At 35.2% G+C, this 16448-nt stretch overlaps 1 protein-coding gene across 1 annotated transcript; it reads left to right on the top strand.

The window, feature by feature from the left end:
- Window positions 1-2704: 2704 nt before the first annotated feature.
- LOC142230047 (general odorant-binding protein 28a-like) lies at window positions 2705-11541 on the top strand. The gene is made up of 4 exons (XM_075300655.1): window positions 2705-2941; window positions 8817-8905; window positions 8982-9117; window positions 11372-11541. The coding sequence occupies exons 1-4, from the start codon at window positions 2800-2802 to the stop codon at window positions 11449-11451; spliced, it is 447 nt and encodes a 148-aa protein (XP_075156770.1). The 5' UTR covers window positions 2705-2799; the 3' UTR covers window positions 11452-11541.
- The last annotated feature ends 4907 nt before the right edge of the window (window positions 11542-16448 follow it).

A 16448-nucleotide genomic window follows, 5' to 3' on the forward strand; every position in this document is an offset into this window, starting at 1 on the left:
AAAATTGTGAAAATTCCGTATTTTTTGATATTCTAATTTATGGACTTTGCCACTTTTAATCTAAAGCACATAGGTGGAAATTTTTTTCTTCTAAAATTCGTAGAATTTGGTAGGGAATGCAGTTAAGAAGAGAAATTACGGATCCACTCAAAAACGGATCCACTCAAAATTTTGGAAAAAAATAAATTGTGGTGCCCATATCTTGCGAACGGTAAAATCTATACTTTTTTGTAGAGCTTTATAAGTTCTATCCAGTAAAGAAATAATCATCGAAATCGGTTCAAAATTGCGGAATTGACAGCTAAAACAAAATTTCATACCCCCAAGGTGATCAACTTTCAACGCCTACATGTCAGCCCGTGGACCCACTAGGGACCAAGAAATTTGCAAACTTAGAGGAAAACACATCAACTATCACACACAGAAAATTATGTTGATATCTTTATCCGTTCAAGTTGCAGAATTATATTCATAAAAGCGATTTGGAACCACTGTGCGTCGCCGTTACGTTACGGCCTCTACATTATCAATTCTTTACAATCTGAAAAAAAAAACTTTCCATTTCCAATTTTTCCATTTTCTAGTAAAACTTTAATCTACCATCTCCGCGGTGCAATGACTAGCATGTCTGAATTGCCTACCAGGGGTCCTGGGTTCAATGCCAGTTTCGACCAAACACCAAAATGTTTCAGCGGTGGATAATCCCCACTCAGGGAGCCACCGGCGTTAATATATGGTCTCTAACAACCATGCAAGAATTGGTCCATATCGGTCCATAATTATATAGCCCCCATATAAATCGATCCCCAGATTTGTCCTCCGGAGCCTCTTGGAGGAGCAAAATTCATACGATCCGATTGAAATTTGGAACATGGTGTTAGTATAAGGCCGCTAATAACCATGCCAAAATTGGTCCATATCGGTCTATAGTTATATATAGCCGATCCCCAATCACACAAAAATTGGTCCATGTCGAGCCAAAAATAATCTACCAAAATTTTATTTTTATAGAAAACATTGTCAAAATGTTATTTCTATAGAAAATTTTGTCAAAATTTTATTACTATAGAAAATTTTGTCAAAATTTTATTTCTATAGAAAATTTTGACAAAATTTTATTTCTATAGAAATTTTTGTCAAAATATTATTTCTATAGAAAATTTTTTCCAAATTTTATTTCTATAGAAAATTTTGTCAAAATTTTACTTCTATAGAAAATGTTGTCAAAATTTTATTTCTATAGAAACTTTAAACTTAATTATAAACGTATTTAATCGGTTTTTTTTAGTTTAATATATACCACGTATGGACTATGTGGTATATATTACGGTGTTAGGAAGTTTTAAGATACCTTGCCATCGGTTTCAGTAGAAGTTTCTACGCAATCCATGGTGGAGGGTACATAAGCTTCGGTCTGGCCGAACTTACGGCCGTATATACTTGTTTAATATTTGGTAGATTGGTAGAACTCTTGTTGTTTTGGTTGATTTTGTCAAATATTCCTCTTTTACCTAGAAATACATCACAAATTTTCTATAAAAAAAAATTATATAAAAAATAAAAATTTGACAAAATTTTCTATAAAAAATTAAATTTTGATTAATTTTTTTTTAATAAAAATTAAAATTTTGGTAAAATTTTCTATAAAAACTAAAATTTTGACAAAATTTTCTATAAAAAAAAATTGATAAAATTTTCTTTCGAAATTAAATTTTGACAAAAAATTCCATAGAAATAAAATTTTTCAAAATTTTCATAGAAATAAAATTTTCTATAAAAAATTAAATTTTGATTAATTTTTTTTAATAAAAATTAAAATTTTGGTAAAATTTTCTATAAAAACTAAAATTTTGACAAAATTTTCTATAAAAAAAAATTGATAAAATTTTCTTTCGAAATTAAATTTTGACAAAAAATTCCATAGAAATAAAATTTTTCAAAATTTTCATAGAAATAAAATTTTCTATAGATACAAAATTTTGCAAAATAAGATTTTTTTTATTTGGTAGTTTTTTGGTAATATTTTCTCAAAATATTTGTTAGATTATTTTTAGCTCGAGTGGCAACCGTGGTGCCTAGAACGTATAGGCACCAAAGTGGCAAAGAAATTTTAAAAATGTTCATCTCCAATTGTTTCTTTCATACTATGAAATTTTCTTAATAAATTTTCCCCAAATCGACAAAAAAATATTAACTTATTTGTATCATCTTGCAATTAGTAAAAATTTTATTTTAAATTTTCTAAAACATTTTTTTTAATATATTAATTATTTCTATACATTTTAAATCATAAATTTGGATTTTCTAAACCGGAAATAAAAGAGTAGTTTCCAAAATCTAACTTTAGTTCGCGTGCGGGGGATATTTACTAAACGTTTATTAAATAAATTTGATGAGCAATGATGTTATATAGCAAGTTCAAGTATATGAGTATTTCCTGTAAAAAAAACTCATGACTTCATTATTGGCTATGACTCATTTCATTGAAAATCGTTTCTATTAAACTTGAACCAATAACGTCAAGGTCAATTCTTGCAATAAAACAAAACCTTTGTCAATAGCTAACTACCATAAACATGCAACATATTTCGGATACAAACCCATAATTTCACAGATGATGAATTTTCAATCGGGCCTCATTCACAGTAGTGAACGCTCAAAATGGGGCTGACTTTTCACATAAATATCTGGGAAATTTCAATTTTTGGATATCAGTTGTAATCACATCGAGTAGCAATATTCAACACTCTCTTAATTTTCGGTAGTCATAAACTAGTGAAGAAAAACTTATCTTTGAATATGGCAAAATACTTTTTCACATTGGCTGTTTTCTGTATTTTGGGAGCTATTAGCGTCCACGCCGAGTTTGATAAAAAGGCAGCAATGGCTGAGTTTGTGGCTAAAACCGAGTCATGTAAAGCGGAAGTTGGTGCAAAGGAAGGTATATTTAAATAAGAAAATCTGTGAAAAATCATTATCATAGAAATATCCCTCTTTGGAGATTTTGAAAGCCTATCCCTTTTCCATAGATAAGACGCTTTGAAATAACGAGTTGTAGAGCTTCTAAACGCAGAGAAGGAAAATGATCATCTCAAGCCTGTTTCAAGAGCATAATCTCATTTTTCAATGGGGAACATGGAATATTTTTGTCGGGAAAATAATTTTTTCCGCTAAATACAAACACACAAAAAAATTATTTCTGATTCAATCACGAAATTAATTGATCCAATTAATTTTGTAATTCAAATGTCTTCAATCACAGAAACGACAATATCAATTAAAAAATTAATTGAAAGTCAATTACAAAAAAAATTTATCCAATTAAAAAATTAATTTATACTATTAATTTTTGTGATTGATTTTTGTTTCTAGTAGAAAAATTTGTTGAATCAATTAAATTTTTAATTGTATATTTTTTAAAACTCAATTAAGACTTTAATTGGAAAAATTCTCGTTATTTTTTTTCTGTGAAATTAAAAAATTAATTACACTATTAATTTTTGTGATTGATTTTTGTTTCAAGTAAAAAAAATTGTTGAATCAATTAAATTTTTAATTGTATATTTTTTAAAACTCAATTAAGACTTTAATTGCAAAAATTCTCGTTAATTTTTTTTCTGTGAAATTAAAAAATTAATTTATACTATTAATTTTTGTGATTGATTTTTGTTTCAAGTAAAAAAAAAAATTGTTGAATCAATTAAATTTTTAATTGTATATTTTTTAAAACTCAATTAAGACTTTAATTGGAAAAATTCTAGTGAATTTTTTTCTGTGAATATATATTTGCCCGAATTAATTGCACAGAAAAAAATATCACCAAAATATTTCAAATTAAAAAGTTGATTGAAGTTGAAAAAAAAATTAATTGATACAGAAAAAAAAGTTGTGTATGGTGATCACATTCCTTCTTTGGTGAAAGCATTGAAGTACACCTAGAGAAGGAGTTATGATTTGTTTCAAGAGCAAAACCTTATTTTTGGACGGGGAACACACACGTAATTTTTTTATCGCATCTTCTTGAAAAGTATGTGTCTGATTTCGGCACACATGTGTTTGAGAGAAAAGAAAATTTTTGTGACAAAAAAGTTCCATGTTCTCCGTCCAAAAATAACATTTTGCTCATGAACATGTTTGAGGTGATCATATTCCGTCTATAGGTGTAGCTTTCAAAAATGTGAATCCTAGACTAAAAATAAAGTTATTTGCCTTGAAAAAAGTGCACCCACTAGAGGGAAAATTTGACTTAAAATTCAAGAAAATATATAAAACATATTCCGGTTTATTTGATAACATAAATATCTCCTTAGTAAAGTAGTTTTTCTTTGGGTAAAGCATCCACAAAAAATTTAAGAAGTCATGGAAACGGTCTCATATTTAAGCAATTTTAACTAAAACTTAATAATTGTCATTAACTAAATTAACCCTTTCACTACCGATGTCCACTTAGAAGGACATTCGAAAAACACACCAAATTCTATTTTCCCACTTAGTTTCGATTTATTTCTCAATGTTTTTTTTTTTTTTTTAAGTAGAGGCTTTAATCTAAATAATCTATAAATATTGTCCATATTGGTGAGGTCTAAAATACATTTTTATAAACTTCTTTAACAATAAACGAAAAATACGAAAATTTGACACAATTTTTGTACTGGATGTTTCTAGTAAATGGACATTTATACAAAAACTATAGCTGATACTTTTACGGGTTCTTTTTTTGTATTTTTTCTCACACTTTGAAGGATATTATAGGCAAAATATCGCTTATTTTCGTAAGGCCATTTAGTCACAATTCATGAATCAAATTTTCAGAACAAGCTCATATAGCTCTTGAAATAATTGAGGTAGATTTTCAAATTGACAATTTTTGTTCTACATGCTGTTAGTACAAGTAAAAACAGAAGAAAAATAAAAGTTTTTATCATTAGATTTATTTCGGTAGTGAAAGGGTTAAAACAAGTAAGGAAAGCCTAAAGACAGGCGGGGCAGACTATATCATACCCTGCACCACTTTGTAGAACCACGTTTTCGATACCATATCAAATCCGTCAAATGTGTTGGGTGCTATATATAAAGGTTTTTCTTCCCCTATATACCGTGGTGCAATGGTTAGCATGCCCGCCTTGCATACACAAGGTCTTGAGTTCGATTCCTGCTTCGACCGAACACCAAAAAGTTTTTCAGCGGTGGATTATCCCACCTCAGTAATGCTGGTGACATTTCTGAGGGGTTCAAAGATTCTCTAAGTGGCTTCACTGCAATGTGGAACGCCCTTCGGACTCGGCTATAAAAAGGAGGTCCCTTGTCATTAAGCTTAACATGGAATCGGGCAGCACTCAGTGATAAGAGAGAAGTTCACCAATGTAATATCACAATGGACTGAATAGTCTAAGTGAGCCTGATATATCGGTCTGCCACCTAACCTAACCTTCCCCTATACATACATTTAAATCTGACTCGATCTGGACAAATTTTGTTAGACTTCTAAACAAACTGTAGACTTAAAATTTCAGTCGGCTAATCCCCTGGAGTGGAACGCAATGTTGGTAAAAAATATGAGAAACATTTAAATCTGAGCCGATTTTGAGGCAACTTCGCAAAGTTGTATTTATAATTTATCGGTCGATAGATAAGTATTAGAAGTAGGGGCAAATTGGAGTAATTTTTACAAGTTTTCGACTTAGCAGTAGCGATTTTATAAGGAAAATGTGGGTATTTTGGCCATTTTTGCCCAAATCGGAAAAACATATATATGGAAGCTATAGCGGAATCTGAACCGATTTCATCCAAATTTGACATGCATAGTTACTATGTTAATTCTTCTCACTGTGCAAAATTTCACGTAAATAGGACAACAACCTTGACCTGTGTGGTCATATGAGGGAAAATCGGGCAAAAGATTTATATTGGAACTATATATAAATTTGAGCCGATTTCAACCAACATTGGTTGGTTAATTCTATTCCCTGTGCAAAATTTAAAGTAAATCGGGGTAAAACTTTGGTCTCTGCACCCTCAAAAAATCGCTTCTGTAACATATACCCCAAATACATTTTGCTTCAAGCATATATATTTTCAGGATTGGTCCAAACAAAATATTGTTTGTATTATTCAAACATTTTATGTTTCACCTTAGGCATACACGGGTAGAAAAAATTTTAATGAAATTTTCTTTGTGTATATACATTTTTAAGGCGCCAATTGGTTACTTCCATTATTTTACTTGCAGCATACTCTCTAGGTCTCTCTTTCTAAACACATATATGTTTACAGGCTATTTCTAAATTAATATATGTTTGCATCGAAGCATATTATATTTACAAACATTGTGTGTCCCAATCATATTGCTGTAACATATTAACCAATATGTCCCAAACAATGTTATGCTAGTTTATGAACATTGTATGCTTGCACTTACAAATATTGTGTTAAAAAACTTGAATTCCAAACATATAATTTTTACAAACATATGAAAAACGGGCTTTTTCGTTTGTGTGTGATTATATGAGACTAAATCGGGCGAAAGATATATATGGGAACTATATCTAAATCTGATCTGATTTACCCCAATTTAGCAAGCATAGTTAGAATGTTAATTCTACTTTTTGTGCAAAGTTTCACGTAAATCAGAGTACAACTTTGGCCTCTGTGGTCATATTAGTGCAAATCAGGCTAAAGATACATATAAAGGGTGGTTAAAATTTCAAGGGCCGATGTTGATTTTGAATAAAACACAAACTATTTAGGAAATCATTGTAATTTTATTTTATTATGATATATTGGTATTACTCAATTACGTATGGAACAAAATATCGGCCAAATGGGCGTCGCGACCTCGGTGGCACACCTTCATCCAATGGTCCAAATTTTCGATGACGCTGAGGCATAATGGAGGTTCTATGCCGTTAATGCGCCGAATTTTCTCATCCTTTAGCTCTTGAATTGTTGCTGGCTTATCGACGTACACTTTTTCTTTCAAATAACCCCAAAGAAAAAAGTCCAACGGTGTCAAATCACCTGATCTTGGCGGCCAATTGACATCGCCATTACGTGAGATAACACGGCCATTGAATGTGTTGCGAAAAAGAGCCATTGTTTCGTTAGCTGTGTGGCAAGTGGCACCGTCCTGCTGAAACCACATATCGTCCACATCCATATCTTCCAATTCGGGCCATAAAAAGTTCGTTATCATCTCACGATAGCGAACACCATTCACAGTAACTGCCTGACCGGCTTCATTTTGGAAAAAATACGGCCCGATGATGCCGCCAGCCCATAAACCGCACCAAACAGTCACTCTTTGCGGGTGCATTGGTTTTTCGACAATCACTCTTGGATTCTCATTCGCCCAAATGCGGCAATTCTGTTTATTGACGAATCCACTGAGGTGAAAATGTGTCTCATCACTGAAGATGATTTTCTTCGAAAATGTATCATCCACTGTTGCCATTTCTTGGAACCATTTAACACGTTTTTGGATTGTGTATCTCTCCATGGTTCAAATTGAGTAAGTCTGAAATAGAGAAATGTCAAATAAAATTTGGAAAAAAAAACTTGGCGTTTAGGTGTGGTTCACATTCAACATCGGCCCTTACAATTTAACCACGCTTTATATGGGAGCTATATCTAAATCTGAACCGATTTCAATCAAATTTGGCACACTTGACTACACTATTAATTGTACTCCTAGGGCAAAATTTCAACCAAATTAGGGTAAAACTCTGGCTTCTGAGGCCATATAAGTCCATATCGGCCGATAGATATATATGGAGCTACATCTAAATATGAACCGATTTCAATCAAATGTGGCACACTTGACTATAATACTAATTGTTCTCCTTGTGTAAAATTTCAAGCACATTAGGACCAAAATCGACCAAAAGATATATATGGGAGCTATGTCTAAATCTGCACCGATTTCTTCCAAAATCAATAGAGTTCTATTCTGACCCAAAACAGAAACTTGTGCCAAATTTGAAGTCGATTGGACTAAAACTGCGATCTAGACTTTGATCACAAAAATGTGTTCACAGACAGACGGACGAACGGAAATGGCTATATCGACTCAGGGACCCACCCTGAACATTATTGCCAAAGACACCATGTGTCTATCTCGTATCCTTCTGGGTGTTGCAAACATATGCACTAACTTATAATACCCTGTTCCATAGTGTGGCGCAGGGTATAATAAAATTGGCTTTAGAACTCAAAAGTGGGCCCTGTATCGAAGTCAGACCCCTGGGAATAAACTTTATATAGATTTCTACACCGATGACTCCAAATTGGATGGACAAGTGGATTTCGGAGTATATTCTAAAGACACTACTACACAGTAGTGGTTTTCAGGCTAAAATATTAACAGTAAAAGTGGGGGCAAATTGGCAGAGAAGTAATGTTCCAACAAATTTTGGTATTAATATATACTCAGACACTCAACCTGCATTAAAATCCTTGGACTCTGTGTTCCTTAACGCGAAAACGGCCATCGACTACCGCAAATCCCTCAATAAGATGGCTGAATATTCACCTAATATTGGTGTCTGTCAGGAACATACTAGCGAACGGCGAAGCGGATGAGTTACATGTTCCAGGGGTAACCAGAGGTAGTGGCGAACCTGGAAAAATCTGGTTGGTTCAACAAAAGAAAATAATCGAGTAGGTTCAGCACCCATGTGTAATAGGTACTTTTTTGTTAATGTGATAACACAATCGACTGAATAGTCTAAGCGAGCCTGAAAATAAATCGGGATGCTACTTTAACCTAACCCAATCTAATTCGAACTTTACAACCCTTTGACCTTTTTGTATAATTTCAGCTGATGTCACCGAATTGATGGCGAAAAAGCCAGCTTCTACCAATGAAGGAAAATGTTTACGATCATGTCTCATGAAACTATATGAAGTGGTAAGTAGAGATTTTTCGAATTAAACATTTGTTTATATTCAACACCATATGTAATATTATATTTCCTTGACCTTAGATGGATTCCAATGGTAAATTTGTTCCTGCAGTGGCCTTAAAACATGCTGAAGCATATTCCGATGGTGCCGCTGACAAAGTTAAGGTTGCTCAAGAAATTATTGATGCCTGTGCCGGAATTACCGTATCTGGTGATCACTTTATCTAAACCTACAAGGGAAAGCATTACCAAATCCAAATTGTCCAAGCCTTGTAAACAAATATACAGACTGGGACTATTTCAAATACTTAATCACATCTACCACTAGATTCAATCAAATAGAAAATATAAATGATTTAGAAAACGAAGTACACATATTTACAAAACTAGTTCAGGATGCAGCTTGGAAAAGTACTCCACCACTGCCAGCTATACATAAGTCAAATTCATATCCTTCTGAAATTGTAGAACTTATTAAAAAGAAACGGAAGCTTAGAAAAAGATGGCAGTTGTCTCGATCGCCTGAGGATAGAAGATTACTGAATAACATCACACAAAAAACAAGCAGAAAAATCTGTAAATTTAATGAACAAAAGTTGAAAATGTCGTTACAGACTTTAACATATGACAAACAGATGGATTATTCAATTTGGAAAGCAACACGTATGTGTAACAGGCCGATAACTCACAAATCACCAATCCAAACGCCAAATGGTGAATGGGCAAAGAGCAATTCTGAAAAAGCAAAACAGTTCGCGATTCATTTATGTAAAATATTTTCAAGTAATGATTCTCATACAAACCCACCAACGACATATGCGCATACAAATAACGCATCATATGAGGAAAATACACATATCAACCACTTTCCACTAGAAAAAATAACAATACAGGAAGTGGTTAACCAAATAAAATATTTAAAATCTCAAAAGTCGTCAGGATTCGACTTAATAAAAGCCGATGTTCTAAAACAACTACCATATCATGGATTTGCTAGACTAACATCTATATTTAATGCGGTTCTAAAATTCAAATATATACCAAGTTACTGGAAAGTTTCAGAAATAATAATGATACAGAAACCGGGTAAGAATGCTCAAGATTTAAAGTCATACCGACCTATTTCACTACTGCCACAGATTGGAAAACTCTTTGAAAAGCTGTTCTTTGCTAGACTAGAACCTCTTGTTCACCAGCTCAATTTAATACCAAGCCATCAATTTGGGTTTCGAAAGAAACACTCAACAGTGGAGCAAATCCATAGAGTAACCCAAGTTATAGAAGAAGCGTTCGAAACCAAAAAAGTATGCTCAGCAGTATTTCTAGATATTTCACAAGCCTTCGATGGGATATGGCACGACGGTCTCTTACAAAAACTCAAAAGTCTTCTTCCGAATAACATTTGCGATATTTTGTCATCATATCTAAATGACAGATTTTTTCGAGTGCGATATGAAAATGAGTACTCGGATATACATCCTATTAAGTCAGGTGTACCCCAAGGAAGTATACTGGGACCCATACTATACCTACTATATACACATGACGTTCCACTAGATACAGACTGTTTTATTGGCACTTTTGCTGACGACACAGTCTTAATGTCATCAGGTAAATCAACAACAGAATCGACAAAAAGCCTACAAAAATGCCTTAACGGTGTAGCTAAATGGACAGAGAAATGGGGTCTAAAATTGAACAGTGAAAAATCCACCCATGTTGATTTTGCTCACATAAGAACTAATTACAAGCCCTTATACATAAACAACAAACAAATTCCACACTCAAACTCAGCCAAATATTTGGGAATGCTGCTAGATTGCAAACTAAATTGGAAAGAACACGTTCAAAAGAAACGAGAAGAGATGGAAATAAAGTATAGAAACCTACATTGGCTAGTAGGCAGAAACTCAATTTTATCGTTGGATAACAAATTGATGATTTACCAACAAGTCCTGAAACCAATATGGCTCTACGGAATCCAGATATGGGGATGTGCGAAAAACAACATAATTGAAAAAATTCAAGTCTTTCAAAATAAAGTTATTCGACATGCGGTAAATGCACCATGGTTTATACGAAACAGTGATCTTCATAGAGATTTGAACATCAAATACATCAAGGAAGAAATAACATCCTACTCCAAAAAACACCACGAACGACTTCAGGCACATCAAAATGTGGAAGCAGCAAAGCTATTACAGACATCAAGCCAAACGAGAAGACTACATCGTTACAAGCCACACGATTTACTAAACCGGTTCATCAATGGATAACACATTATAATTTTTTTTCTTTATATTTAACCTTAATTTAATTTTGTTTTATTAAATTAAGTTCTTACATTTAAAAACACACTTACACAAACTACTAGTTAGTCACAACTGTAAAAGAGACTAGTTGTAGTATTATATTAGGCATGTAATACAATATTTGTGCTTAAATAATAAAAAAAAAAAAAAAAAAAAAAAACTGTGAAGCTGCTGAAGATTATGGCAAATGTTTCATGGAACAAGCCCAAGCTCACGGGCTTTCCGAATTCAATATGTAAATAAATATAATCATCGATGCAACGTAAAATTTTCCTATAGGTTATACATACTCTAAAAGTCTTCAAAAATAAAATGGCAATATAATGATAGTTGTAACGAAAAGCATTTATCCCGTCAATATACCGTATGCTAGCGAGTCATTATGATGCAAAGGGTAATGGGTTCAATCCCAGTCTCGACCAAACACCAAAAATTTGTCAGTGGTGGATTATTTCCTCTCAGTAATCTTGGTGAAATTCCCGAGTGTTTCAAAGCTTTTCTAAGTGGTTTCATCACATTGCTAGGCCCGTTAGGTGGCAGCCCGATTTATCAGGCTTACTTAGACTATTCAGTCCATTGTGATACCACATTGGTGAACTTCTCTCTTATCACTGAATGCTGCCCGATTCCATGTTAAGCTCAATGACAAGGGACCTCCTTTTTATAGCCGAGTCCGAACGATGTTCCACATTGCAGTGAAAACACTTAGAGAAGCTTTGAAATCCTCAGAAATTTCACCAGAATTACTGACCACCTAAAAAAATAACACCAAATTATTTCCAACTAAAAATTTGATTGACGCTGGAAAGTATTTTTTCTTTGAAATCCCTAGATTTGGCTTACAGAGCCTTTTAGAGGAGCAAATTTCACACGGTTCGGTTGAAAATTAATACAACCATGCAAAATTGGTCTATATCGGTCCAAAATTATATAAAGCCGCCATATAAACTGATCCCTAGATTTGGCTTGCGGACCCTCTTAGTGGAGAAAATTTCATCCGATCTGGTTAAGTGGCAGTCCATTGTGGTGAACATCTCTCTTATCACTGTGTGCTGTCCGATTCCATGTTAAGCTCAATGAAAAGGGACCTCCTTTTAATAGCCAAGTCCGAACGGCGTTCCACATTGCAGTGAGACCGCTTAGGGAAGCTTTGAAAAACTCAGAAATGTCACCAGCATTACTGAGCAGTGTTGCCAGTAATGGGGATTTTTCCCCAAATTGGATTTTCCCCAATTTTTCGTGAATGGGGACTTCTGAGTTGGGGATTTGGTGGGGAATTTCCATAAATTTGGGGAAGTTTTTTGAGAAATCGGTTTAATCTTTTTTAACAAAATTTTATTTCTATGTTATATGAAATCGATTGTGGACGACACTCTTTAGTAGAACTTTCTACTCAATCCAGGGTGAAGGGTACATAAGATTCGGCCTGGCCGTATACTCATATACTTGTTATTAATTACATTATTTTAAAGTCAGTGTCGCCTTAATAGGTACCTATTGCGAATTTTTGTGGTGGTACAAAAAGCTGCCATCTTCTTGCCCCAGTAAACGAGTTCCTACTGGATCGTGGTCCGAGAATTAGGCCCTAATAGAAGGGTCGATAAACTGCAACACCTCTTTGGCAAGGCAAACACTTCCTAAACCAATGTTATCTAGGTGTGCTAATCCTTCAAGCAAGAAGTTAAAGAAACGCCGAAACATTTTGCTTATAAAGGGTGATTCTTTTGAGGTTAGGATTTTCATGCATTAGTATTTGACAGATCACGTGGGATTTCAGACATGGTGTCAAAGAGAAAGATGCTCAGTATGCTTTGACATTTCATCATGAATAGACTTACTAACGAGCAACGCTTGCAAATCATTGAATTTTATTACCAAAATCAGTGTTCGGTTCGAAATGTGTTTATCGACAAATTTTGTTCAGCGATGAGGCTCATTTCTGGTTGAATGGCTACGTAAATAAGCAAAATTGCCGCATTTGGAGTGAAGAGCAACCAGAAGCCGTTCAAGAACTGCCCATGCATCCCGAAAAATGCACTGTTTGGTGTGGTTTGTACGCTGGTGGAATCATTGGACCGTATTTTTTCAAAGATGCTGTTGGACGCAACGTTACGGTGAATGGCGATAGCTATCGTTCGATGCTAACAAACTTTTTGTTGCCAAAAATGGAAGAACTGAACTTGGTTGACATGTGGTTTCAACAAGATGGCGCTACATGCCACACAGCTCGCGATTCTATGGCCATTTTGAGGGAAAACTTCGGAGAACAATTCATCTCAAGAAATGGACCGGTAAGTTGGCCACCAAGATCATGCGATTTGACGCCTTTAGACTATTTTTTGTGGGGCTACGTCAAGTCTAAAGTCTACAGAAATAAGCCAGCAACTATTCCAGCTTTGGAAGACAACATTTCCGAAGAAATTCGGGCTATTCCGGCCGAAATGCTCGAAAAAGTTGCCCAAAATTGGACTTTCCGAATGGACCACCTAAGACGCAGCCGCGGTCAACATTTAAATGAAATTATCTTCAAAAAGTAAATGTCATGGACCAATCTAACGTTTCAAATAAAGAACCGATGAGATTTTGCAAATTTTATGCGTTTTTTTTAAAAAAAAAGTTATCAAGCTCTTAACAAATCACCCTTTACTAAAGAAAATAAGATCAATCGATCCAATCAGATTATAAAGGGTGATTCTTTTGAGGTTAGGATTTTCATGCATTAGTATTTGACAGATCACGTGGGATTTCAGACATGGTGTCAAAGAGAAAGATGCTCAGTATGCTTTGACATTTCATCATGAATAGACTTACGATCTGCCACAACGTCGAATTTTCAGTGAATGGGCCCTAGAAAAGTTGGCAGAAAATCCGCTTTTTTATCGACAAATTTTGTTCAGCGATGAGGCTCATTTCTGGTTGAATGGCTACGTAAATAAGCAAAATTGCCGCATTTGGAGTGAAGAGCAACCAGAAGCCGTTCAAGAACTGCCCATGCATCCCGAAAAATGCACTGTTTGGTGTGGTTTGTACGCTGGTGGAATCATTGGACCGTATTTTTTCAAAGATGCTGTTGGACGCAACGTTATGGTGAATGGCGATCGCTATCGTTCGATGCTAACAAACTTATTGTTGCCAAAAATGGAAGAACTGAACTTGGTTGACATGTGGTTTCAACAAGATGGCGCTACATGCCACACAGCTCGCGATTCTATGGCCATTTTGAGGGAAAACTTCGGAGAACAATTCATCTCAAGAAATGGACCGGTAAGTTGGCCACCAAGATCATGCGATTTGACGCCTTTAGACTATTTTTTGTGGGGCTACGTCAAGTCTAAAGTCTACAGAAATAAGCCAGCAACTATTCCAGCTTTGGAAGACAACATTTCCGAAGAAATTCGGGCTATTCCGGCCGAAATGCTCGAAAAAGTTGCCCAAAATTGGACTTTCCGAATGGACCACCTAAGACGCAGCCGCGGTCAACATTTAAATGAAATTATCTTCAAAAAGTAAATGTCATGGACCAATCTAACGTTTCAAATAAAGAACCGATGAGATTTTGCAAATTTTATGCGTTTTTTTTTTAAAAAAAGTTATCAAGCTCTTAACAAATCACCCTTTAGTTAAACATAGAATATGTGAAATGATAAGAATTCAGTGATTCCATCGACTGATTTTCGTTCATTCGTTTCGAATAAACAAATCGAATCTTATTCCCACACAGCAAAAAATTTGGAAGTTCTTTTAAAGATATTCTTTATTTTAACAACGCAGGAAGCTCTTTTAATTCAGTTTTTGATAACTCGCTTTTTCATATTTTCAATGGGTAATTGTTTTTTTATACCCACCACCATAGAATGGTGATGAGGGTATAATAAAGGGTGATACGGTCAAAATTTGGTCAAGGGAAAATGCGTGTAAATCGGTGAAATCGTTTATTTAAAAAATCAAATTAAATTTCTTTTCAAGTTCAATTAGTATAAAATTCAGGAAAAATATTCAGTTAGGCTTTCGCTTTTCCAAATCCGAATTGCCGGGCCTCACGCTTGACACCTGCCATCAGATTTTATACAGCCACCTTGTCCACCTTCTTCGCCGCAGAAAGACAGTTTGCCTTGAACTGCTGCTCGTCCTTAGCAGGTTTTTGGTCTTGTTTAGGTTCCGCTTGACAATAGCCCAGTATTTCTCAATTGGGCGGAGCTCTGGCGTGTTGGGAGGGTTCTTGTTCTTGGGAACCACCTGCACGTTGTTGGCGGCGTACCACTCCATGGCCTTTTTACCGTAATGGCAAGATGCCAAATCCGGCCAAAACAGTACGGAACAACCGTGTTTCTTCAGGAAAGGCAGCAGACGTTTATTCAAACACTCTTTCACGTAAATTTCTTGGTTGACAGTCCCGGAAGCTATGAAAAAGCTGCTTTTCAAGCCACAGGTACAGATGTCTTGCCAAACCAGATATTTCTTTGCGAACTTTGACAGTTTTATGTGCTTGAAAATATCTGCTACCTTTCCCCTTCCTTTTGGCGTATAAAACTCCTGTCCCAGAAGCTGCTTGTAGTCGGCTTTGACGTAGGTTTCGTCGTCCATTACCACGCAGTCAAACTTCGTCAGCATCGTCGTGTACAGCCTCCGAGATCGCGCTTTAGCCGTCGTTTTTGTTTATCATCGCGATTTGGAGTCACTACCTTCTTGTAAGTCGATAGTCCGGCTCGTTTTTTGGCTCGATGCACGGTTGTAGACGATACACCCAGCTTATTTGCGGCATCTCGGAGAGAGAGGTTAGGGTTTCGCTTGAAACTACCGGCAACTCTCTTTGTCGTCTCAGCGGCTTCCGGTTTTCGATTTCCCCCCGATCCAGACTTCCTGGCTGTCGACAAACGTTCCCCAAACACTTTAATTACATTTGTAACGGTTGATTTGGCAACTTTTAGCGATTTTGCCAGCTTTGCGTGCGAGTAGTGCGCTATCGTCCTGAAATTTGGCACAGATTAGTTTTTTATTTGCAGGCAGGTCTCTTTTATTTGCCGCAAATCTCTCATCGAGATGGTTGAGCAGTAAAATATGCACAGGAACATACCAGGGAACTGCGAAGCGGATGAGTTAGCAAGGCTATGAACTACCTTACATATGTATTCCAAGGGAACTAGAGTAGAGGTGTGCGCGTGAGGGAGTTTTTACGCACGCTCACGCACGCTCACAAATTCAAAATGTCATTCACGCACGATCACGCACGCCTGTT

Source organism: Haematobia irritans, chromosome 3, assembly GCF_050003625.1.
Source record: "Haematobia irritans isolate KBUSLIRL chromosome 3, ASM5000362v1, whole genome shotgun sequence".
Lineage (NCBI taxonomy): Eukaryota > Metazoa > Arthropoda > Insecta > Diptera > Muscidae > Haematobia > Haematobia irritans.